At 48.5% G+C, this 25,839-nt stretch overlaps 1 protein-coding gene across 1 annotated transcript; it reads left to right on the top strand.

Moving 5' to 3' along the window:
* The first annotated feature begins 4,641 nt into the window (after window positions 1-4,641).
* Window positions 4,642-20,642, top strand: CYS1 (cystin 1). Its single transcript, XM_059843311.1, has 3 exons — window positions 4,642-4,833; window positions 14,360-14,412; window positions 19,334-20,642. The coding sequence occupies exons 1-3, from the start codon at window positions 4,642-4,644 to the stop codon at window positions 19,434-19,436; spliced, it is 348 nt and encodes a 115-aa protein (XP_059699294.1). The 3' UTR covers window positions 19,437-20,642.
* Window positions 20,643-25,839: the final 5,197 nt, after the last annotated feature.

Genomic DNA, 25,839 nt, shown 5'->3' with positions numbered 1-25,839 from the left:
TGTGGCTTCCCCGCTGCATCCTGGCCCGCAGCTGCTGAAGGGTGGCTCCTCAGTCAGTGAATTGGTCTCCCCCGCTGCAAAGCACCCACCCTTCCAGCTCATCTCAGCCAGGAAAGGTGTGTGCAGTGTGAGGGAGTACCTTGAGGAGGAGCAGAGATGAAACAGGTTTAGGAACATTAACTCCTAATCCTCACCTTCCAACTCAGCCTCTTGGACCTTTCTTCTCTGCATCTCAATGGCCTCTCTCTTGCTGTTATTTTTGTCTGGGAAACTTGTGGGGGCAAAGCAAATTTCCTCCTCCCACTCCCGTTTGTGTCCCCAGGCAGACAACACGGGCTCTGTGCTCTTTCTCAAGTTCAGCTTTTCCCATCCACTGAATTTCACAGCACATCAGCTCAGGACATGGCACAGACCCACCAGACATAAGGTCTCTGTATCAAAGCACATACCTGAAGAGCTGTGAACATTAGAAATAAATTTTTCAGAAGGTTTTGGGTCAGAACTGTAGAAAAACCCAAGTGAAGATGTTATCTGGGTGAACATTTGGAAAGCCAAGTGATGGATGCTGGCTCTTCTCTGAGCAAGGTACACAGTGCCTTTGCTACACACAAGTTAATGTTAGAAAGGCAGATTAATATATAAACTTGTTCACTGAAGGGTGACACCAATCCAGCAACCTGCACTGGGGAAATGAAGGTTTTCCTGCTTGTTCCATAGAGACTAAATCTTACTGTTTTCTTCTCAGAGCATGGCAAAAGCTGTCTAAGCTAGTTTGAAATCTAAACAACCTTCTGATGGACATTCACTGGGCTTCTTCTAACAAATCCACAGTGAAAATCTGTACCAAGCTCTTCAGGCTCTCTCCAAATGTGCCATGGTGTCCTCATGGTACAAGTCAGGAGTGTCCAGGTCCTGGCAGTGGTCAGCCAGCATCCATTCCATAGTGGAGAACAGCCAAGAAGAGGCAGCATCTCTCCATTCCAGGGAAGTACTCTGTGAAGGATGCTTGGGAAGCACGGGAGAAATCACCCTTTCATTCAGCAAGCAAGAGGGAGAGATCCATTCTGACATTATGTATTTAACTTTGAATTTGAATCCTTTTTGTGGTTAATACAGGTGGCCAAAACTGTTTTCACAGTTTTCCAGAACTGTTATGACAAGGGACTGCATCTATCTTTGTTGAAGCCTTGTTGAAAACACAGCGAGTATTGGGAAAGAAAACTAAATCTAAACGCATGTGCTGTGATATTTATTGTTACAAGATCAGCTCCTTCAGTGAATTAACTGCAAATAGCTTAGAAAATTTCTGGTGGGAACAGAAACCTGGAAAAACCCAGCTCCCCAGGTTCTGTTTTGATTATTGTATCAGAGGGAGCCTGTTATTTTACTCAGCAAGGAAACTCTCGTGTTTGTCTCTCTGGGGCTCCCATCATAACTCCTGGGAGTGCTACAGGTGCCCATCACACCTCACCAGGGTGAGCAGCAACACAGCCCAGCACAACACCCCTCCCAAATGCTGGTGCTGGGATCTTTTTGGCATGCTTTCCCTGCCAGAGGAACGTTTCTGGGGGGCAAGGGTATGTTCTTCCATCTTCCCCATCCCTCCATCCCAGCACCAATGCTGCTGAGTGCAAGGGCCAGGCTGGGCTGTGCTGGGCTGGGCTTGCACTGGCTACAGCCATGGAGATCTGTCCTGTGGCCAGAGGGCTGGTTGTTCCAGGAGTTGAAGGCAAGAGACCAAAGACCTGAGGAAGCAAAAAGCTCAGGCTCTGCATCACAGAAGAACAACAATTCCTTGGCTTTAACAAAGAACAAGTCTGAACTAGAGGGTCTCCCTTTGAGGTTAAAGTGAGGTTTAGGATAGGGTCTGTGAGATCATCCCGCAGCAACCATGGACTGGGGAGAAGGCAGGGAACAAAAAATGCTGCTGGAGCTGTCTGCAATTTTTCACATGCCCTTTGTCTTCACAGAGGGAAGACTGACAGGAGAGAGGAGTGACACTCCTGCCTGTAGTCTGGGGATAGGATGAGACATGGCATGAGGCAGAGTCAGGTATGAGTTAACAGTGTGGCTTAGTCTCATACCTGGGGACTGAGCAATCTGAAAATAAGATCTGAAAGTCACATTTTGTCCAGGCAATTGCATGCCTCAACTCCTCTTTGGCCTTTGCTCATAAAAGACCAGTCAAATTCTACAGCAGGATAAATAAGTGCTAGTGGCTTCAATGGATAATGTCAATCTTAAAATAATCCCACATTCCTCAAATAAATGTGATGGTTTAGAAAGACTTGGGTATAAATATGTACAAGTATAAATGTGTGTATATGCATGTATGCATTTTTCTCTCTATAATGAAATCTTTTATTAGAAGGCATGATTGAAGAGTGCTAAAAGTGGGCATCCATAGCATACATCCTTTTCTTTCCCAAAGCAGAGACTGAGAGTGCCAGAACAGCAGGAGTCAGAAGAGGCCATGTACCCTGTAACTCCACCCTCATTGTCTAGAAGAGCTCCTGGACTCCCACAGGATTTGGGAAAAGCCAGGAGCCAGCACTGCTGGTTCCCTCAACACTGTGCTTTTGATGTGAAGGATTCTGGCTCCTTGCTGGTCTGGCTGGGTGCCATGCAAAATTAATCCACATGCCATATTTGGCACTTGTACTACACACTTCCACCCTTGATCTTGAAGATCAGCCAAAATACTATCCACTGGCCCTGCTGGGAAACGGTCTTAAAAGGCACCAGGCCATCTTAAAAAGGAATTTGCCAATTTTAATTGATTTTTTTCTGAGGAGTCATTTGCTTATTAGGCCTTTAGCCTTTGGGAAATTTTCTCTTTAATTCTCACCAGTGCTTTAGGGGCAGGGAAATATCACTGAATGGCCTCAGAGTCCTTCAGTGTTACTACTAAACCACAGCAGCATTTGAGATCACTGCTGCTCAAACCCTTTCCTGGCTCCAGCAATGATCTGCTTCAAAACACAAGGCATTTGGCTCGTTTTGACAACTGGTTTATGGAGCCAGCATTGCTTCCAAGTGAATCTGGGGAACTGTCCTGGAATGAACTGTTTCCATGGGGGCAGCCAGGAAACTTTCCATGAGGCTCCACTCCCTCAGAGACAGCCAGCAGGGATGGAGGAGGAGGAAGAATTTGCTCACTTCTTGTTGAGAAGAATTTTTGTCTCTGATGCTTGCAGAGCCTGTTCCCCTTGGGACATTTTGTTTGGGGCTATTTAATCCCATATTCAGCTGTACCATCTCCTTCTCAGCAACTGGGCCTCATCATTTCTCCTTTCTCCAAGAACTGCCTCAGACCCAAAACAACTTTGTGTCTGGCCTGGCTCTGGACCCAGGGCTCTGCATGTGACACCACACCCCCACGCTCCCAGATGATCTACTCTTCTGACAGAACATCCTTCTCAGTCAGTTTGGGTGGGAAGTGACCTATGAAGGTCATCTGGTTCAATTCCCTGCCATTGCAGTACACCCAGTCTCTCAGAGCACCATGGCTCTGACCTTGAACGTTTTAGGAATGGGGCATCTACCACTTCCCTGGGCAACCTGTGTTGCCAGTGTTTCACCACCTTTGTTGTAAAAAAATCTCTTCCTTACATCTAGTCTACATCTGCCCTCTTTTAGTTTAAAACCTTACTCCTTGTCCTATCAATACATGCTCTGGTAGAAAGTCTGCCCCTATCTTTCTTATAAGTCCCCATTGTTGTGAGCTCATCTCTCTGGCAATGATCTGACCTCTCGTTTCCTTCTTTCCTCCAGCCCCTCCACTTCAAACTCTTGGGCCTTAGCTCAGTGGTTTAGGAAGAACGAGCAGAATGACTGATAGGTAGATGCAATCATTGCAGTCAGTGCCGAGGAGCAGCAAAAGGAATTACACCTCTGTGCCTCCTGCCTTTATCAGCCTCTGGTTTGAAAGGAAGGGAGGCAGACCAGGCTGGACACCAAGCAGCCGTTGTACTCCCCTGCCCTCCCTCCCTGGAGGGAATGACAGCCTTGCCATTAATATCAAAATCTTCCACTGTAGAACAATGTGCAAACACTGAACTGCTGGAAGCAAAGAGCAGCTGAGGACAGCTGGGGAATCAGTTCCACAGGCTTCACAGGTTGTCGGGAAGCAGACTGACTCCGTCTGTGGGCATCGGCTAAAGGCGTGCCCGGCTGGCCCATCCCTTGCCCAGGAGCTTCCCTGTAACTCCAGGCTCACGGCCGGAACCGCACTCAGTGCCGCAAACCCGCCCCGCGGGGCATCCCCCGGGCTGGGCTGTGGTCCACAGGTCCGCAGGACCCGTCTGTGAGAGCTGTGCTTAAGTGTAGTAGCCTAGGAGTGCTGCTCCTGCTGCATGGTCCCCGAAGATGACAACGTCCTCCCCCAGCTCGGGGAGATGTTTGTAAGGATCTGGTGCTTGGGAGGCCGAGCTAACGGGCTGGGCTGGAAAGTTTTGGACGGGACAGGGGAGCCCGGCAGCCTGCCCAAAACCGCGATCAGAGACGGCCGCGCACCCTCCCCTGCGCCGCCGCTCCCTCCCCCGGCCCCGGGGCGCTCCGGGGTGGGATTCTCCCCCCGAAAGGCTCCCGGACCGCTCCCGCCCCGGCCGGGAGAGGCGGCGGCTCCCGGCGGGTCCGGCTATGGGCAGCGGCAGCAGCCGGCGGCGGGGGCCCGCGGGCAGAGCGGGGCAGAGCCGGGACCTGCCGGGGACCGCGCCGGCCGACGGCGAGGGGGCGGCGGCACCGCCCGGCCCCGGCCGCCGAGCCCCGGCCGCCGGCGGCAGCAGCGCGGAGGCGGCGGGAGGCGGCGGCGGGGCCCCGCTCCAGCAGGCGGTAAGTGCCCGCCGGCCCCGAACGAGACCCCCGACCCTCCCGACGGTGGCCCCGGGCCACCAGCGCAGCCCAGCCTAGCGCAGCCCGGGTGTCCCCGCCGCCCTGGGCAGCCCTGCCGCAGCCGGCGCCACCCGCCGCGGCCGTGGCTTCCTCCAAACATCAACAGCTTTAAATTCTTTTGATCTCCGCTGCGAGCCAGGCTCGATGGTCTCTTTGCGTTTTCTCTTTGCTGCTCTCTGCGATTTCTCTTGCTGTTCTCTTGGCGTTTTCAGTCTCCGGTACAAGGGAAACACGGTCCCGAGAGGAGCCATCCCGTTTTTCGGTCTCCCGGTGCTACTACAAGTTTCTTTTCCTGACTTGTAGAAATAGGTCGACTTTTTAAAGTTCGGCTCCTGCTTTTTCCTGGGTCGGGCTTGTAAACAGAAGGTTTAAAATGTGAACATAAAGCTGCTCTTCAATGTTTGCCAATCCGCTGCAACTGCAGTCTGGCTCTTCCTAAAGGCACATTTCAGTCTCTTTAACAAATAATGGATTTGCTTCCGAGGGAGTTGAGATTTATCTTTTGGGCTTTTTTTCCAATCCAAGAATAACAGCAGCATATATATCAGCTGGTGATGAGGTCAAAAATCACCGACATCTTTCCTCTTAGCTTGGCTTTGGAAGCTGTGTGTTTTTTGTTAGATAAACACTGCTCTCCACAGATACACGAAAGTCGTCAAAATAAAGTAATAAATTCAAAAATTGAAAGAAATATTTAGGACCCAGGAACATTCTGCATTGCATGCCTCAGTTTTGCTCTTTAGAAGGGTATCATTTCCCTCACTGAAAAGCACATCCGTTGGTTAAGGATTACTTTAATACAAACTAAATTTTCCATTAGGAAACTTGGCAGGGTTCTGTATGAGAACCCTTTATTTAGACAGGTTTTAAAGAAAAACCTTGAAGTAAGGTTTGGAAATTGAAGAAAAAAAATAGACATCTTGTACTGACATACTGTTTTCCTTGGTCTTTAAACTCCAAACCCTCCTGCAGAATGAATGGAGCTTATTCCAGCACTACTTTCTCCTCTGAGGGCCTCATTTAGGATTAATCCTCCTGACTTCTCCCATTTGTCTTTACTTATGGGAATAGAGGCTGCTGGTATTAATTTTCCTTCTTTTTCCACATGTGAATATCATGGCTGTATCTTTAATAATTCTAATAAGCTGTGAGTTTTCCTATGCAGAAATCAGTATCTTAGCCCTAGTCTGAAATTATGTATATTCTGGGTAATAACATTTCAGAAAGACAATGGAGCTGCCCTCATCTTTCTCTTCTAATGCCAGTTGAGACATTTCACTTTGACAGTAGATAGCAGTGAACTAATGACAAGGAACAAACTATAGAGGCTGAGGAATTGAAGATGTGGCCCTTGGGGTAGTGTGGGAGTCATTATGCCCCACTCCCTGCTTCAACTTCCCCCTCTGGCAGAAATGGTGGTGAGGAACCTGTAGCATTACCTCAGCCACCCCAGGCTGTGGTGCAGACCTAGGGTGAGAATGATGTCAGGCTTTGCAGCACAGGGATGTCCATGAGGGTCCTCAAAACTCAGCCTGGAGCAGGAATGTGGGGCCTTGGTCATCCAGTGAGGCCAAGTGTGTGCAGCATACAGCAGTGCCACCAGTGAGGCAGCAGTGATGCTGAGCATCTTGTGTGTCTCCTCATCCAGCTGTTGCTGCTGCCTCTTTTTTGGGAGAAAGCTCACAGCTCTGGTTGCACCCAGACAAAGACAGCAAAGAACTACTAGTATTTTTCAAAGATACTAAAGACATCTAAGAGAAGCCTCAGGTAGTTTCAGGGCAAACTTGAAGCTTTTCTTGGCAGCACTTTATTTTCCTGAACCTGAGATGGCAAAGACAGCAGTCATGGGCTTGCTATTCTGATTCCTTGAGGCCTAAAAAGTCACATGCCTGTGAAAAGGAGGGAGGAAACTGTTTGGAGCACCAGGTTTTGGTTGTTTACTGGGTGCAATTTAGTCTTTTAGGTTGTTGAGCAAACTGCAGTCCCACCCTTCCTAGGAGGCTGGGGGAGGAGGTTTCTGGAAAGGGATATCATCTTCATTGCATCGCTAGTAATTTTAGGGCAATTTCTCTCAGTCTTGCCAGCTTCTAAAGTCGTTTGTAGTTTCTGTCTTGTGGTAAGAACTTGCTTGCTTTGCCCGGTTCAATTGTCCAAATTGGAGGATAAGCAAAGAAATTTCAGAGAAGAAAGGATGAGTTAATTCAACAGAGTTAATGGGGGAAAGATGAGGCAGGAAGAGGAAGGGCAACAGGGAGGTATGACAGTAAGAAAATCTGATGAGAAATAGCCCCTGGAGGAGCAGATTCTGGCCAGTGGGAGTAAAAGAGACCTTTGACACCAGTCAGAAGAGAGTAGAATTGCAAACAGGACTCATCGTTCTGCTGTCACAGCTGGGTTTCTCCTGGGTGTGATGTGCATCCGTGTTGTGTTTTACAGCTGAACCCTGGCACAATTTGCCATCCAACAGTGAGCTGGCAGCACTGATGGGCAGTCGGGGCAGGTGACAAAGGCTGGTGGAGCATGCAGCTGCCTTTAAAGACTTGAGCCACCTTTATTATATTCAAATAGCACTTGGGAGCAAAAAAGGTGAAAGCATATCGCAGCAGCAGGCTGGGAACCAAATCCTGATTAGAAACCTGCACATGCCTCAGAGCAGACCCCAACACCTCTTGTCAGCATCAAACATCCTTTTTCAGCTTTGCTCTCAATTCCAGACGGTTGTATGTGCTATTCCTTGTTTCTTTACTCAAGACAGAAAAATGTAGTTGAGGTTTTGCAAGTGCTTCTGCAGCACAGAGCAGGGGTGGCAGCTCTTGGTGGGAGGCAGGGCAGAGGCTGTGGCCTCAGGCATTTCCCCATTGGTTTCCTTATTGGTTTCCTGAAGTGGAGGAGTAATACAGACATGTTACGGTTTTGGTTTTAACAGCTTTTTCCATAGCAGAATATCTCCTCCTGATTGGAGACAGGATGTGATTCCATGAAGCAAATCACCCCAGCTGCAGCATAGGAGTAACACAGCTAGAGGATGTATTCACCAACTTCTAGAGGGACGATAATATAATTTTAAAACACCCGAGTGTTTAAAGCTTTGCCCGAGTTTTTCAGTCAGATGTTTTTTCTGCAGATTGATGTGGCACAGCGTCACCTCGTGGCTGGCTGATCCCGAGCTGCAAACACAAAAGGGTCCTGAAGGGACATTAAATGCCATGCCCCATTAGCTCCTTACAGGAACTCGGGTTTATTTTTCTACTCTTGTTAAAATGTGCTTCCCTCAAACAGAAATTTAATATTTCTGATTCCATGTTGTTAGCAGTTTATTTCAACATTTTCTTCCTGGTTGTGTTAAAAGACAAAAATGCCCTCAAATCAAGATACTGTGCTACACTTTGATAGGGAGCATGGGGCCTTTAGAAAATGTCATCTCCAGCTGAATATCTGGGACTCCCTGAACTTCCCAAAGTCAGATTATTTTAGATTCTGCAGTTAATGTCCAGTTGTAGATCTGGCGGTTGCTGAGTTAAAGGTCTCCCTCTCTACCCCATTATATTTCTTGTCTTGTTCAAAGCACCTGAAACTTCACCAGAGCCCAGAAGCAGTGAGCTGTGCTGTCCCCTCAGCCAGCATCACCCTCCCAGCACAGCTGTGTTGCACCTGGACTTGGAAAACTGCTGACTAGGTATTTTCCACAACTCCCCCCTTTCACTTGGCAAAGCATGAGTGGCTTTTGCCCTGGAAACTGTTTGTGATCCAAAAAGTACACCCAGGGCATGTGCAGAATAGCTGGGAGCTGCTGTTTTAGTTGGCAGGAGAGGAGAAGCGTGGGAACTCCTTGCATCCCTGCCCACTTCCCGTCCACCGCCTGCTCCTAATTCCTTCGCTGGCCAGAGGATGTTGCTGCAGACCAAAGCAAAGCTGGAAGTGCTTTGTCTGGGAGTGCTTTGCCTGGGGTGCAGCTGGGGCCTTGCGTCACATTTGGCACCTACTGGCACCCTAGGTAAGCTGCTTTTTTTAGCCAGCAATACTGGCTGCGGGTTGGAGAGGCTGATTGCAGCAGTGCTGCCTGTCTCAGCCCCAGTCCTGTGCTGGCATTGCTGCAGGGTGCTGCCCTGCTGCTGCACCTGCAGGGCTCTCCACTGATAGCCTCCCTCCCTGCCACGGCAACGGGTTGGCATTTCAGCTCAGACTCATCCACTGGTCCAGTTCATGGAGTGTCTGATAAGAGGGATTTGGGAGGAGCAGAGGCAGGCAAAGAGGCACTGGCATACATTTTTTAGAAATGCTGCACTATTAAACCACACCCCATGGACCAGCACTGGCAGAGACCACACTACTCCTGTGTAGATACTTATCGTGGCTCAGTCACTCCTTGGATGTGAGTTGCACCTGAACTGTACTCAGAGTCTATTTCTACTGCATCTCAGGGCTGTATCCATACTGGTACACTGTACCATAGCAGCTGCCTGGCACTGGACCATGATGGTCTGCACCACTGAGCTGGCATGATTTTTGGTTAGGACCAGCTTGTAGTCTCTCAGATAATGTCTGGGTGTTGCTTAGGGACCAGCACAGGAACTGTCTCAAAGAGAGCTTGAATTTGGCCTCTCAGTTTTGTTAGTAGTCAAGACTGCATCTGGCTGGTTTCAGTGTTGTTTGGGTGCAGCTCTAGAGCATCCAAAGGTACACGGCTCCAGATCACCCTGTGGAAGGTTCCAGGAAAGGGTGTTCTCAGCCAGCTTATTCACAGCTGCTGGAGGTGACAGAGAAAGTAGGGGGTTAAGGGCTGGCAGGGCCACGAGGAACTTGCACTGGATTGGGGGGAGTGGGAAGCTGTGCCCCAGGAGTGCTGGTTTATGCATGCAGCAGAGAGAAATAGCTCTTGCTTCCAGCTCTCGGCTCTGCCTTGCTCCCAGGAGCTGCTGCCCTAAAGGATGGCTGAGCTGTGTGAGCAATGACTGTCAAACCCTTCCACCCCACATGTCATGACATTAAATTAAATGTGGATACATGCTGGGTGAGCTTAATATCCAAGCCTTTAAACTTGGAGGAGAAGGTGATGTGGGGCATTGTGGCACAGCAGACGTCAGCACGGGATGCCTGTGCTGAGAATGGGGTGGAAAACAAGGAGACACGCCATGCTCTAGATGAGTAATAAAAAGATGACTGCAAGCTGCAGAAAGGAGAAGCTGACTTCATTTAACTCTTACCAGGACACAGGCCAACCAGGCCAGCAATTACTTATTTAGCTGTAGGATAGGAACCCGTAATATTAAAGTGTCCTGACATGCACATCATCCTAACCCACATAAAGGACTAATACTAATTATCTGCTGAACTTGCAAGACACCCATTACAGCACTCCCCAGCCGGCTGGGTGGGGTCAGTTTTTATTGTGTCTCACAGCCCAGGGCAGCTGGTGCTCCACACCCTGCCTGCTGCCCGGCACACGGTGTCACCCGGGCACCGCCAAGCCAGGTGGCCTTTGCCTGCAGGAACTGGGAGCAGCTCCCAAACCGTGGAGACTCTCATGGCAGGGAAAAGGCAGAGGCTGGAGGTGCCTTTTGTTTTCACTTGCCACCATTTTTGATTCATGCATTGGATGAAATGTTGGTAGACATCTGCGTGTGCCAGTTCCAAATTCTCTTGGGAAATAAGTATTGCTGCTGACAGATCCCTTGGAAAAGGTGGGAGCAGGTTTTGCACAGAGAAGCAGATTTTGCTAACCAGAGCTGCACTATCCTGATGACGAATTAATTCTGTCTTCCACCCACACAACACGTACAGCTCGTAATATGGAGGAGTCAGCCACAAGGGAAGAAAAAACAGACAATCTACTGTACAGTCCAAACCCCTCCCTAGAATGATCCAAACCCATCCTTTGCACAGAAGAATTGGAAACTGGGTTCTCACTGTGGGAAAAACATCATCAAAGCACTCCTAAAGAGCTCTATTTCCCTTGGTGCTGAGGATGCATAATGTTCTTCACCTGGTGGAAGGAAACTCGGGCTGCAACAGTAGTCCAGTGATGATGGATGAGGAGCTGCACTGTGGGATGCAGTCCCAGAAGAAGTCAGCTATTGGAGCTCAGTATGCTATTCTCCTGGCACTGCTTCTTGCTCTTATTGCCTGTGGGAGATTGCCAAGAAACAATCATAAATAACCAGGAGAGAACTGTCTTACCTCACTGTCAGCTTTCTCACATACCCTTGTCTCCACTTGGACCCAGAAGCTCTTTCTAGAGTAGTTCAGCCTCTTCCAGAGAAAACAAAGTGTTGCCAAAGATCAGGGGCTCTTCTGAAAGGATGTGGAATGCCTTTTGACAGGTATTACACTAAAACTCTCTGAAAAACTGGCAACATATTTTGTAATTTTTTGACAAAAACAGCTAGGATGTGAAATACAGTGTAGAACAGATACCTTTCCTGGCTCCTGAAACAGAAGCTACTTAGGGCTCACCTGGAAGAGATGTTCACCCAGAGCCATGAGAGAGGTGTCCTTGCTGCAGCTCTTCTCACCTGCTGAAGCATGGGAGCCAAAGGTGACCACAGCAGCACAAAGCCCTTGCGAGAGGCAGGGAAGAACTGAGCAGTTCACTGCCAAGCACCTCTCTGTCTGCCTCGCAGTGTCTGAGACCACAGTGTTTAAACCTCAAGTCCTGTCCATCCCCCATGAGAAGCAGCTGAGGAAGGAGTGTAGTGAAAAAATATCCTTACAAATTAAAATCAGGTGTCATGCAATACTTGCAAACACCCAGGTGGACATTTCTACCGAGGGGATGGTACACACAAGCCTGAACAATACTAACAGATTTTAATTGGCACAAAACTGTGTGTGAAGCCATCACTGTTGTACCAGCAGTGCCTGTTTTGGGGCATTGCCCCTCCATAGCTCCACACTTCCCAGCACCAGTCCCGTGCATGACCTTGAGGCAGCACAGGTTTGAGCTATTCTAAGAGCATATACATGATCTTACTGAGGAATCACTTGATCCCATCCAGCTCTGCAGAAACACTGCAGAGCAACAGGCAATGGATCTGCATTGCAAGCTTTTCCACACTTCTCCCTGGTTCCTTTGCCTCCTGTTGGCGGTTAGGTTTCTTTCCTTTGGTCCTTTTTACTTAGGGATTTTTTTTTCCCATAAGTTGCTACAAAACACTAACTGGGTACTTGAGAAAAACAAGAAGAGTGGCCAAGCTCAGGGGAGGAGGGCATCTGGCTGCACTTGTCTTACCTGGGAGTTTCTTTCTGAGGGGCAGGACAGAGATACTGTGAGAGTCAGGCAGGTAAAGGACAAGGCTGGGGCAGGTGCTGGCTCTGTCTCTTGGCTTCAGAGGAGGACGGTCGGAGCTGCTGCCTGGGGAAGGGAATTCGCTGCCAGAGCCCAGCCCAGAGCTGCCTCTTCTGCTGTGGAGTGAGCCTCTGCTTGTTAGAGCAACCACTGAACTGAGACCTTATGAACACCCACCTCACTAAAAGAGGGACCCATCCCTGTCTGCTCGGGTGCCTGGGATCCTGAGCTCGCCTCTCCCTGCCCTGCTGGGAGCCAGGCCGCCACTGCCCTGCCCCGCTGTCTCTTCGACACTGCTCTGAACTTTCGCTGCACTGTAGCCCCACACCCTCTGCCTGCCGAGACATCCTGCTGGCCCAGCTTGCTGCTTCTGAGGCTCCTGCTGGGGCACCAGGATCAGCTGTCCCAGGGGTTTGTGAGGGAAAGCCTCTCCTCCATCCTTCCCATCTGGGCCCAGCCGCCATTGCCGTGTGCTCCCGAGCCCGCGGCACAGCGCCCCCTGCAGCCGCGGGGGAGTCACCGCACCTGCCCTGCCCGCCGGGAGCCAGCAGCGCCCCCGCTGGCCGTGCCTGGAACTGCACCGAGGGGAAGGCACCGCGGCTGGGGCGGCTGGGCCTGGGTTTGGGCCTGTGCGGTGTTAGTGCCAGAGTTGGTGTGGTTTGTTTGCTTTATCATACATAAAGAACTGTTATTCCTATTCTCATATCTTTGCCTGACAGCCCCTTAATTTCAAAATTTTAGGAATTCAGAGAGAAGGGGTTTACATTTTCCATTTCAAGGGAGGCTCCTGCCTTCCTTAGCAGACACCTGTCTCTCAAACCGAGACACTTCCCTTTTTTCTTATACAGAAAATATTTTCTTTCCAACACTGGTGGAGCAGTTTTTCACTTCTGGAAGGCCCTGATTTGGTGCTACCTGTTTAACTTGTTTTTGGTGTTGTGGGATTCAGGGCAGTTTGTATGAAGGAGGCCCACCAGCTTCAGGACTGCACCTCAGAAATGATAATGACAAGCCAAGATGCAAAGCCATGTCCCACTCCCTTTCCCTGTGAGAATACAGTGAAAAGGTAAAACAGATCATAGATATATTATTCTCAGTAGTACCTGGCTACAGAGGGTTCATTTTATTGCCAACCCAGCTGGAGACAAGCAGTCCCATCCCTGCCCCTATTTTAAATACCATTAGGCTTGGCTTTGGTTGCTCCCCAGGTATCCCATTAAAAGCCTGGGGATTGCAGCATAGGGAGGATGGATGTTCCACCCCATATGGATAATTTTTCCAGGAAACATCTTTGTCAGGTGAAAATTGGGTTGATGTTGCTGTGACTTCCTCCCTTAGCAGGTATTTTCATACTGTTACCTGCAGCAGTGGGCATTCATGGAAAACTGGGAGGTTTAACAGTGTTCAGGGATTTAGGTTCTGTAGCCAGCTGTCCTGAGAGCTGAAACAGAACCAGCATAACAGGGCTAGGAAAGGAGATTCTCTTGTACCTGTATTGTCTCCACAGAGGTTGTTTGGAGGTTTAAACCAAACCAGGGGGTTTAAACCAGGACATGTTGCCCACTGTAGATAGAGATAGGTTTCATAGAAAGAAATAGTGGTTTGGGTTGAAAGGGAGCTTTGAAGATTAGCTAGTTTCAACCCCCCCATCATGGGCAAGGACATCTTCAACTAGACCAGATTGCTGAAAGCTCCATTCAGCCTGGCCTTACCCCCAGGGATGGGGCAGCCACAGCTTTTCTGGGCAACTTTTTCCAGTGCCTCACAACTCTCACAGTAAAAAATTTCTTCTTAAGATCTAATCTAAATCTTCTCTTTCAGTTTAAAACCATTGACCCTTGTCCTGTCACTGGAGGTCTTGTAAACAGCCCCTCTCCATGTTTCTTGTAGACCTCCTTTAAGCAGTGAAAGGTTGCAGTAAGGTTTCCCCAGAGCCTTCTTTCCTCCAGGCTGACCAACCCCAGCTGCCTCAGCCTGTCCTCACAGGAAAGGTGCTCCATGTCCCTGATCATTTTCATGGCCCCCCTCTAGACTCATTCCAACAGGTCCACGTCCTTCCTGTGCTGAGAACGCCAGACCTGGATACAGCACTGCAGGTGGGGTCTCACATGAGCGGAGTAGAGGGGGAGAATCACCTTCCTTGACTTCAAAGTGTTGTAACTATCTTGTCTTCTATCCTAGGCTTTGTCAACCAGAAGCCCACCAGGCACAGAGAACAACAACCTTGACCAGCAGTGAGTATCCCCTGCTTTCGTGGTATCTTCAGCATGAGGAAAGCAGGTGGAAACAAGAGGCCTTTATGCTATTTCTCACACTGTGCAAATGAGCTGGGAATGGTGTGAAATGGTTTATAACCCTAAATATTCTGCCCTTTTACTTACTTGCAAATTTAAAAAAAATCAGGTGCTGCTTGAAAAGATCCAGGCTCCAGTTCAAGTGTAGTATAGAGGTCATGAGCTATCAGAATTTTGGGTGTCCACATGTCAGAGAGGCACCCTGGAGTAGTTAGTGCAAAGCTGTGGAGAATTGCTCCAAGAAAAAGCTCAGGCCCTGATTCACCTGTGGGCAGCACATGGAAAAGGAGAATAATGTCTGTTTGCTCCCCAGGAATTTAAGAGAAATCCCATCAGGTGCTCCAATGCTACACCAGTTAGAGACAAGAGTGTCCCTCAGGGACGGGGGAATGGTGGGGACCTGCTGCTCTGGGTGCCAAACAAAACAAATCTGAGATATTCCACAAGCAAAAGCTGCCCAGCAGAGTGAGCCTCTGAGTCTGCCTGCACCAGGAATGGGGACAGTTTAACACATGCTAAAAAAAACAGGAGAAATGAACAGGCTTGGAAAACCATCTTAAAATATCACCTTCTTACATTAAAGAGCGACTCTCTTCAGCATTAAGCTCTGGCTCTCATGCAGCCCTCTGCTCCTGCAGCACCCAAGAGCAGACTAATCTGCAGGTGCTGGTCATGGGCTGCTGGCTGTGTCAGCAGAGCCCCGCCTCCCACTGCTGCTCTCCCTCCCAGCTGGCAGGGAGCTCACCTGGCAAGGCTTGTACAGGTGCTCTTGCAGGGACTTGAACCTCTCCTGGGCTTCCTGGCATCCTCAGTGGGCTTTGGGCTATGGTGGCAACTGAGCATTCTCCTCCTGGGGTGCACAGCCAGCCCTGCCAGGCCCCTGTGCAGCTCCCTGGCCCCAGGTGCCCACTGGTCCCTCACACCCTACCAAGGCTTTCCTTCTCCCACCCTCTTTGATGTGCAAGGGCAAGGTTTGATACAGCAGAAAATGTTTTCTGATCTGGGATGACAGAGCAGGAGATTATTTTCATTTAGATAACATTTACTTTATACCCACTGCTGAGTCCCATAGCACAGCTCATGTGTGAAGTGCCTGTAGTGCCTGAGATAAGCAGAATCGCAATTTCTGCTGGCAGGAGCTATGCAAACATCTTTTTGGAAATGGCCCAGCACCCAAAAAATTTTTGAAGACATCAAATCAATTAAAAGCAAATCAAGCCACAGAAACAGAGGTTAATGTGCATGCGTAGGTGTCTCATCCTTCACATTTCTGTGGCTGGAATCATTCTTTACAAACAGCAAAAGTCAGCCTTGTCTTGATAGAGTTGCTGACTGAAGAAATTCCCATAAAGCCAATTAAAGGATAAGCAAATGTCAAGGAAGGAGAAGAAGAACTAGATAGGCAGTCACGCGATATAGAGGTGGGCGTGCACTCCTGTCCTAGAACATGCCCCTGTGACACCACTGAGCCCCTGAACCAGCCCCCGCTGAATACTTTGGATGTGCTCCTGCTTGGGCTGTGTTACCTCTCATCCTCCTTCCCCCAAAATCTTTTGAGGACTGCTCTCCAGCGTCTGGTAGTTCAGGGGTGGATGACACAGCCCAGGCACTGGGAATGATTTTATAATTGCTGCCAAGGCTCGTGTCACTGGCAGAGTTACCAGGGCGTTGTTCTGACCCATTTTTCAGCTGCTAGGCCTTGCAGAAGGCATTTTAATGATTAACCCTGGACTTGCCCATCCTCAGCAAAATGATAAAAAACGCTGGCCTAGATTCACCCCAACCTAGTTTTCAGCCACTTAACTCAGGTTTGTGCCTGGGAGCTTGTCATCCATCAAGGCCATTGTCACAGGAGCCCACAGGCAGCTCTCCCCCACACCAGGCAGCTGCCTGACACCAAGGCAGGGATGTGGCACTGACAGCCATTCCCATGGCTGGGATCTTGCTCAAAGGTGGTTTTGCTCACTATTTGTCTAATTTTGTCCATTGCATTTCCTTCTCCATATTGCATAGTTCATTGTCTTTACACTTAACAAAAAACCCCACCCATAACTCCTGCTTCCCTTAAGAAACTTTAAACACCGAGTAGCCTGTAGCTGAAATGAAGCACATTTCTTGCTTTCCTCTTTCCTAAATTGCTTTGCTCCAGCCTCTTAAATCACTTTTATTGCTGCTTTCTACACTCCCTCCAAGCTATTAAGAACATTTTAGCAGTGAGGCGCCCAGTAATCCTGATGGAGCTGTACTAGCCTTCTTTTTCCTTGCTGTCCTATCACACTGCACGTTCCCCTCTTGTATGCTTTTCAGCTAACTCCTTCTCTCTCAGCTTTGCTCCTTCACAGATTTCTCTCCTTTCCCAGAACAGCTGGGGTTTAAAAATCTTTCCATTCAAGGTACTGACCTGTTATTTTCCTGGCTGGAAGGTCTGACAGCCTTCAGGTGGACTCAGTGTGTATGAAGCCAGGCTCTGCAGCCCTGGCACATGGTGACAGGAGGAGCAAGGTGCCTCCTCTGCTGCTGGAGCAGCCGGAGGAGCACGGGAACAGGCCTGTGGTCCTCCAGCTTTTGTCCTGTGCACATCATGAGCTTGGGATTTCCCTGCCTCAGCTGCTCACTGAATTTTAGGATCAGCAGAAATAGCTGCACCAATGTGCCTTTTGAGATAGAGGGTTAGGTTGGGATAGCCTCAGGAGGTCTCCAGTCCAATCTCCGAGCTCTTTCTGGATCAGCTGTGAAGTCAGAGCAGAATGCTCCAGGCTTTGTCCCATCAGGTGTTGAAAACCTCCAAGGACGGAGCCTGTGCAACCACACAGCCTGTTCCTCTGCTTACTGTCCTCAGGGTACAGAAGTTTCTCCTTTTATCCAGATTAAAGCTCTCATATTTTATTTTTTTTCACTTTTCCTGTATTAAATGATACAGAACTTTGCCACAAATATAGAAGTAGAATGAACAGCAACTTGCTTTTTCTTTGCTCTTGAAAGAAATGCAGCCCTCTCTTTTCCTCTCATTTCTGGGGTGTGCATAGGAAGTGGAGTCTGCTTTTGTGTTTTCCAAAGCACATCTGTGTCTCAACGAGTTTTACCTGCAGATATTCTCCATGCAAACCCAAGCATCGAGAATAATTAACACTGGGAAATTATGTAACTGCTAAGAGAAACAATGGTTCTTCTGTGGGCCTGCAAGCAAGCTGCCAGGAGCTCTGCCTCTTATTCATCACGTAACATAAAATTAGTTAGAGGATTGTCACAATGCGGAGTTTAAACAGTAAATTGTATGTTTTAACTCAGATTTCTGCACTTCCTTTTCCCATTATTGCTTTGTAAATGCTGCTGTATGGTTCAAGCTCTTGGACTTGCAGGTTTCTTCTCAGGTCTTACCTAGTGCAGTGGAAATCAGATACCCTGCAGCCCTCAGCAGGAAAATGAATAAATGGAATAAGCAGAAGAGTCCAGTTACTAAATCCTGCTTGTTGCTAGTAGAACTTGCCATCAAGGGCATAGTGCAGTGTAAGTAACTGTAGAAAACCTCCACTACCCAGTGTCACCAGCTGGCCATCAGGTGACTCCAGGAAAAACACCAGGCTATTTCTGACACACAGGGGGCATGGCAAACATAGCGTGGTCGGAGCAGCTGGGCTAGGCAGGAGCCTGAGGATGCTGCCTGGCCCAAGGAGAGCAGTATGAAAGCACTCCTCTATAGGAGAAAGTGTCCTTAGAAAAGCATTTCAGGGTTCTTTTCTTCAATTCTGATTCTACATTTACATACCTGCTTTGGGGCAGTTTCTGTGTCCTCGGTTTTTTTCATCAAAGGATGCTAACGGATGAATTTTATTATCCCAGCTGTAAGAGCAATGGTTGGGATAGATCTCATCCTTAGAGGAGTTCAACAGATAATGAGTCTGGGACAGATCTGGAGCCATGCTAGTGGATATGCAAATCTCTCCTCTTTGGCAACAAGCTAACTGACACAAAACCGAAACATTTATTTCTTGTTTACTTGTTCTTCGCTAGTGGATGGTCACAAAGTCTTGGTTGACATGGCATGGCAGAGCACTTTACAGTTTGGATGTACCAGCTCAATTCTCCACTTAGCTCTGCACCTCACCATGGCCTCCATTCCAAGGAGCCATGTGTTCCAAGCCTGACAGCCCAGGTTGCTCACCTCCCAGAGCTCTACAAGGCAAGGAGGAGCACTCCTTGTCAGCTGCTGGCTCTTCTCTTGAGTCCTGGAGGGCAAGACCAAGTAGGCTTAATTGGTAGCATGAGGTACAGTGGTCAAAGCCTGCAGAAGACTTGTTTCTGTTCTCCCTTATGCAGGTAGGGACAGATTTCTCTTGTACCCCACAAAACCACCTCTGATAACACCAATAAACCCCATGCCAGTTCCCTTTGAGTCATACATCAGTTCCCACTCATGGGAGGGCTGTGCCCATGAGGAAACAAAAGCCATAAGAGCAGTTTGGGGGAGGTGCATTCATATTTTGGTTGAAACTCATCCCTTACAAATCCAAACAAAATCATCTCTTTTTGCATAAAACCTTAAAAGTAGCATAAAGATTACACTGTCCTTTAGCTGGGCCTGGAGCCTAACTCGAAAGGTTCTGGGAGCTTGATCCTGGAGCACTGTAAGGGTTGTACTGTAATGAACTCACAGACTGAACTGGTGCCAAGTGATAGCAAATGTCAGCAGGCAGCGTGCCAGTGGGGTATGGGAACTAGACGTGACAGAGTATCTGTGTCTCAGCCAGCCACATGCAGCTCAATCTTTCCATTCACAAAAAATATGAAGCCAGGCTCTTCTTGTATCTTCAGAGCCTGATTGTCTCTCATAACACCAATAATTCCTTGCCTTCCATGATAGGTGCCCAGAAAACAGCAAGAAGGGTTTGGGGCAGCCCACAATACTGTATGATTACTCGGAGGAGGAGCTGATGGCCAGCATCGAGCGGGAGTACTGCCGCTGAGCCCACCGCGGAACGGCAGGCACAGCCTGGAGCCCAGTGAGCAGAGCTGCTGTGACACCACAACTGCACGGAGAGGGGGCTGCTGGAGGGCACTGGAGTTGAGGGGCTGCTTGGGAATAACTGAGGAGAAAGTTCACCGATCAGCTCCCAGTGAGAGCAGGAAGATCCTCACCAGCTGCTGATTTCTGATTGGTGCCACTGTAAGAGGAATCAATTAATCTTAAGAATCGATATTTAGAAGCTCATTTCTAAATGCTATTTTTAAATGAACATGTACTAGAATGTGTCATACTAGAGGTGTTGAAATGGGGTGCTTTGAAGGAATCTTTGAACCTAGTAAAATCTTGCAGCAATATCATCTGATCCAGAACTTAAGGGGATGTTGAATGAAATTAATGTTTCTGCCACCTAAAATGTGCCAAATTGCACTTGTGCAAGCCTCAGGTTCAGGTCTGAGTTTGATACTGTCTCTTTCAATCTGGTCCCAGTCTGGCCCCCAGTATGGGAGATGAAAAGGGGATTGAGCCCACCATCTAGCGCATGGGCAGTTTTTTCAATCGTAAAAAACATTTCCCCTCAAACCACGACATTCCAGAGTTCAAATCCCACCACACTGCCAAATTAGGCTCCTGGGAGCCATCAGTGAGTACAGGATTTGTGTGATCCCTTTGGGGCAGGGTCCCAGCATAGGTGTCCTACCTGGGCATAGATCCATCCCAGTGATGGGAGTGAAAGCAGGAGGCACATCCCCATTTCAGTCATCCTCCTCAAAGGGTATTTGCATGCTCTTGTAGAGCAGCTGTTTGGGATCAGTTTTCAGAATTGCTGCTCCTAGCCCTTCCCTAATATTTCTTGTCCTACAAGAAAAATCACTGCATTTTACCATTAGCTGACTGCAAAGTAAACCAGAAAGTTCTCTCTTCTAAGGAGATAGTATTTGCAGTGCTCCCAGACAGGGAAGCCTGGTATTTTGGGTGTCTGCTTTTATTATATCTGCATGTTAACGTATTATGAGTATCTGCTTATTATCAGAAGTAGAAAAATACTTTATTTCTATCTTCTGCTGAAGCATAAAAGGCATCAGATGAAATTTTCACTGCATGTAAATGCAAGAAAAAGCTGCAGGTCACCTCTTAAGATGCTGTATTTTAAGTACTTTATGATTCCTAGGACCTGTGAAACAAATAAATGCACCTATACTCTGAAGCCCTCAGTGAAGGCATCAAATGTTCTGAAAAAGGCTCTCTGAAAAATCATGCTCTGGTACCTGCAGAGACTAAGCAGGATGCATCCCTGGAGGATGGCAGGTGGGATTCCTGCAGGATGCATCCCTGGAGGATGGCAGGTGGGATGCCTTGAGGGGGGCACTAGATCACACTCCTGGCACACAGACTCACACTCCAGTTATCTTCCCTGCAGCTGCCTTCAGCAAGGCTGGACACTGTGCTCTGCCTGGAAGCTGGGGAGCCCCCAGGAAGCCTGGAGTGGGCAGTGGGAGGGAGCCAAGCTCCCACAAAGCTGTGCATGCTTGGAGGCAGCAGCTCCCAGCACACCAGCTGGGGCATGTCAACAGGACCAGGATAATAAGGTTTTAAACTGGAAGAGGCTAAATTTGGGTTGAACATAAGGAAGAAATTGTTCACTCCGGGGGTGTTGAGGTACTGGAACAGGTTGTGAGTGCCCCATCCCTGGAAGTGTTCAAAGCCAGGGTGGATGGTGCTCTGAGCAACTTGGTCTAGTGGATGGTGTCCCTGCTCATGGCAGGGGGATGGGACTAGATGGTCTTTAAGGACCCTTCCAACCCAGGCTGTTCTATGATTCGGTGATACCTTGGTGGCCCAGAAATAGCTGGGGTAGAGAGCAGATGTCCCTGCATTGTTGGGAGAAGTTGGGTGGGCCCTCTCCAGCAATGGCTCTCTAACCCTCCTGGAAAAAATCCAATTTTGAACAATAGCAGTTCTTTCACAGGAACAGTCATTTTTAGACCTATTAATGTCACTGATCTGTGGCAGGAGTACAGTTTCTCTGCAGTTTATCAAGGGCCCACTCACCAGATCTCCCAGAGCTTGTGTTAGTTTTCAGCAGCTCTCAAAGACCTACTGGAAGGAACAGAATCTGCCTGTGGAGAGCAGAAAAAACATGGTGACCCCAGCACCACAGGGGACCACGGTACTCTATATTCTTTTGTAATCACAACAGTGGTTTAGATTGTCTTTGAACTTGAATCTAATTCTTTCAACTAAGACCTTCCTTCTCTCAAGGTCCCCAGAGTCCCTGGCACATGTGGGGAGATATTTCACTGAGCTCAGTCACAGCTTCCCCTTCGTGAGCACAGGGCCAGCAGATTGCCGCCTTTTTGGATGGCCTCCAATGACACAGCAAACAGAGGAAAGCCACACTGCTGTCAGACCATGCTGGGACAGGAGCAGCCAGGAACCAGGGCTCTGCCTCCCCCAGGGCACCCTGCATGTGCCCTGCCTGCTCTCTGGGGCTGCATTTGGTGACTGACCCAGGTAACAGCTCTACAACCCATTTCAGACTCTCCTGCAGGAAAGCCTAAGTATTCACAATTACAGAAATTGACTAAAAAGAACACCTAAGCAGAACATACTGTTAGGCTGCAAAAAAATCTCTACTGAACACAGCAAAGCACCAAGCTGCTTTATAAAATGAGCTTCTAAAATAACCAAGAGACAAGCACATTTCTGTAGCTGGAACAAAGGTGCAGTGGTTTTCACAAATAACCTTTTCAGCATCACCAACAGAAAAGGAGGAGCTGCAGAAACACAGGAAGGTCCAGAAAGGAGTAGCGCAGCTGGGACAGTCACTGTATCAGGGAAAAGGTGCAGGAAAGAACTTTGGGGATGCAAGGAGGGACCTCAAACTGTGGTATGGTCTTGCAAGCTTTCTCTGTGCCATAAAATGGCGTGTGCTCAGCACTGAGCTCAGACCACAGAGCCAGCCAAGCACAGACAGCTCACAGCCATCTGTCTTCTTCTCACACCATGCAGAACAGGATGGTGGTACCCAACCAGGTTCCCAGTCTGCCCAAGAACTGATGGTGCTCCTCCCTCTGGGTCAAACCTGCACTCAGCTCCGTGCCCAAAAGGGACAGTGGCAGTGGGGCTGGTGCCTAGGAAGCCACAACTACAGCTTAATGACCTGGTGTCAGTGTAATTCTGCTTTTGGTTCATCCTTTGCTCACAGAAAATAGGACACTAGATCATTTGTAGGTAAATAATAGTATGGAAGCAGTAGCTGTGCCCACAACAAACTTCAAGAGAAACTTTTGAATTAATGGGTTTTTCAAAAAAAGGACAATTGCACTATCGAGATCACTGCCACATCTCAGGGAGTGAATGCTTGTTGTCACCTTATTGCAGGGGCTCCATACTGTTGTCTCCTTATCACAACAGTTTCAGACCTTCTTGGTGTTTCTCATGGGCAGCACCTCAGAGCACTGACTCCTTCTTCACAAAGCAACCAACTGACCCCAATTCCCTCCTTAACCAGCCACCCCACTCTTTTATAGCACTCTTCTTCTCATTGGTTACAGCTGTGGCCTGTTAGAGTCAGGCCTGCTCCTAATCTTTGATAATTGGCCCAGCTGCAACTCCTTAGGGGTAAGATTAGTTCTACACTATTTTCTTATATTCTATCCCCCTACAAATGCTGATATCCAACCAGCTGAATTATTGAAAAGTTTGTTTTCTTTTCATGGTATTTCTCTATAACCACCATCAAATCACAACTACTTGAATGACAAGAAATTATTCGGCTTGCCAGTACTTCCTGCCCCTAAAACAGTTTGCTGGAATTAAGCAGGGCTCTGGAGAGTCTCTTACTCATCATTTTGGAAAATACCCTCCTGTTCAATATCCACAGCATAAGACAGGATAGCTGACAGTGGCTTTTGAGCTGACACTATTAATCTCCATTAATAAACCAGCAAAAGGCTATTATTTTTAACCAAATCACTACATTATTCATCTAACAAAGACAAATGCTACATGCTGCATTTTGCACTAGTCCAAAAGGAGCAAGAGAGCCTTGCTGAAACAGAGCCTCTGCCCCAGCAAGGAGGGCACAGGGGCCCACAGGCCTGCAGCTGTGCCACAGGAACCTCATGGAGCTGCCCACCACATTTGCCAGCTGCCTGGCACAGACCACATCCACAGCAGGGTTCCCCCTCACCTCACCCTGGGCAATTATTTGCACAGGATGAAGTGGATTTATCTGGGCAGTGATAACCAACAAAGAAGTCACTCTGAACTCAAGAGATGCTACAAGAGACACAATTAAACCTAAGGTATTCTTCCCATCTGGGACAAACTCTCCCAGGAAAGTGTATGCTTCAGCTTTCTCAAGTTTTCTGCATGTTTTTAGATGTGTCCATTGCCTTCAGCACACATCAGCATGTAAGTCATCAATTTCCTTCTATACCTGAGGGCTGAAGCAGGAGGAAGGATGCATTTGACAGAGGATCCCAGGACAGTCTGGACTGTGAGATGTGGCTGAGGCTTTGCAGCTTCCTCCTGGACTGTCTCACCATTTCCTCAGCCTGCAGGTTGCTGGGTTTTGACTCATGATTTACTCTTGCTGCATGGAAGCAATTTGCCTTCTCCCAGCCAGAGCCTGCCTGCCTCGAGCTGCCTTGCTGGACATGGATGGAAGGTAAACAGGCAGATGGGCTCACAGGTTAAACTTCAAAACCAGCCTGAAGATTTATCCCAGCAGATGAACTCAGGCCAGAGGCAATCCTGGGGCAGGACTCAGCTCATGACGTGACAGATGAGGGATGTTGAGTACAGCTTTCACAGCTGGAAAGGGAAAATTAGCCAGAGCTGTGGCCTCAGCTGGAGGAGCACACCAAGCGTGCAGCCACCCTGCAGCATGGGCCACCTCTGCCATGTCTGCAGCATCAAGTGGATCCACTCTCCCAGAGCCCAGACTTCAAGAGGATCAGTGCTCACTGGTTTGCAAGACAGCTCAAGCTGCTGCTCAGCCCAGAGCTTGGCTGTACAACCACACAGGGTGGTATGTGTAACAAGCAATGACACTGTCTGCAGGATGAAGCACTAAGCTAATGGACGTGTTTGAGCACAAATCCATTGTCCTTCAGAAAATGATTCCTTTTCATGGATTTAGAATGGCTTAAAGACAGAAAGACTTGCCCCCAACAATGCTTGTGTCAGCAAAGGGGTAGCTGGGAAGGCTTCCTTCATGCAGGCTGTTTTCTCTCACTGGATGAAGCTGCTCCAGACTCCAGCCCCATTAGGATGTGGACTGAGTGCACCTCCTGGCTACATGGGACAGCTCAGACCACATCTTGGGTCTAAGGAAAAGCAGAAAGGTGAGCAGAGACTGAAATCCATTGCCATGTTTCATATAAACAAAGCCAGGGAAACAAAATAAAAATCAGCAAAAAAACCCCCAAAACAAGTATTCTTAGAGATATAATTGGATGCTTAAAAAAATCTTCCTTGAAAAATAGTAGGGTCAGGTAAGACATCTTCCCTTGGGAGGGAAAAGCATTGTGACAAACTGCAGAGCCCAGGGGCTGAAGTTTGTGCTGTTTTGCCAGAGCATTAAACATGCACCTAAGCTTTCCTTTCCAGGTGTTCTCCTGAGGGGAAGCAGAACCATCTATGAGATCTCTTTTCACCTTCCTCACACTTGCAAGAACAATGTGCTCTTCTGTGGACAAAGCCTTGAGTCACTGCTCCCAGGTCACCCCCTGAGGGCTGCACAGACTGAGCCACCTTGCAGAGAAAGGCTGTGACAAAAAGCTAGAATCATTACACCTTCTCCCTTTCTGCTGGAAATAAACATTTCTGCAGTTCAGGAACTGGTCAGAGGGAAACAGCATAAAAATGTAGGTAGTTGCTGCTGCTGTCACCATCACCGGACACCTCCTTCCCAGCTGAGACTGGGAGGAAACACCCAGCCTGCCAGAGCAGGAAGAACTGGGGCTAGCACAGCAACTTTCAGGGTTAAATTCCTGTCTCTGCCTTATGTTCAGCACTCACTCCATGCACAGCTTGTGACACTAACAGAGCAGCACCCAGCACATCCCTTCCAGCTGCTGGAGGCCGGGCTGGGAGAGGTGTGGAGCTGGGAACTCTTGTTCCCAGAGAGCAGAGAGAAGCCCCAAGGTCTGCTGGGGGTGTGCACCTTCTACCAAAACCACAAGATGAGTGGTGTAAAATTATAAACAAGCGAGCATTGGTCAATTTACACAGGATCCAAAAAATCCTGCCTTTACAGGGAAGTGAATTAGCAAGCCCCAAAGTCTTCCACTGGCCTATACGCAACCTAAGCCCGAAGGATTTACATAGTTCTGGAATGGACGCCTATGAAACCTGAAAATCTGTGAATTTTTTTTTTTATGACTTAAAACCAG

The sequence above is a fragment of the Haemorhous mexicanus genome, chromosome 3 (assembly GCF_027477595.1).
Source record: "Haemorhous mexicanus isolate bHaeMex1 chromosome 3, bHaeMex1.pri, whole genome shotgun sequence".
NCBI lineage: Eukaryota > Metazoa > Chordata > Aves > Passeriformes > Fringillidae > Haemorhous > Haemorhous mexicanus.
Note: the sequence above shows the minus strand (reverse complement) of the source record. Positions and strands in the feature narration are given on the sequence as shown.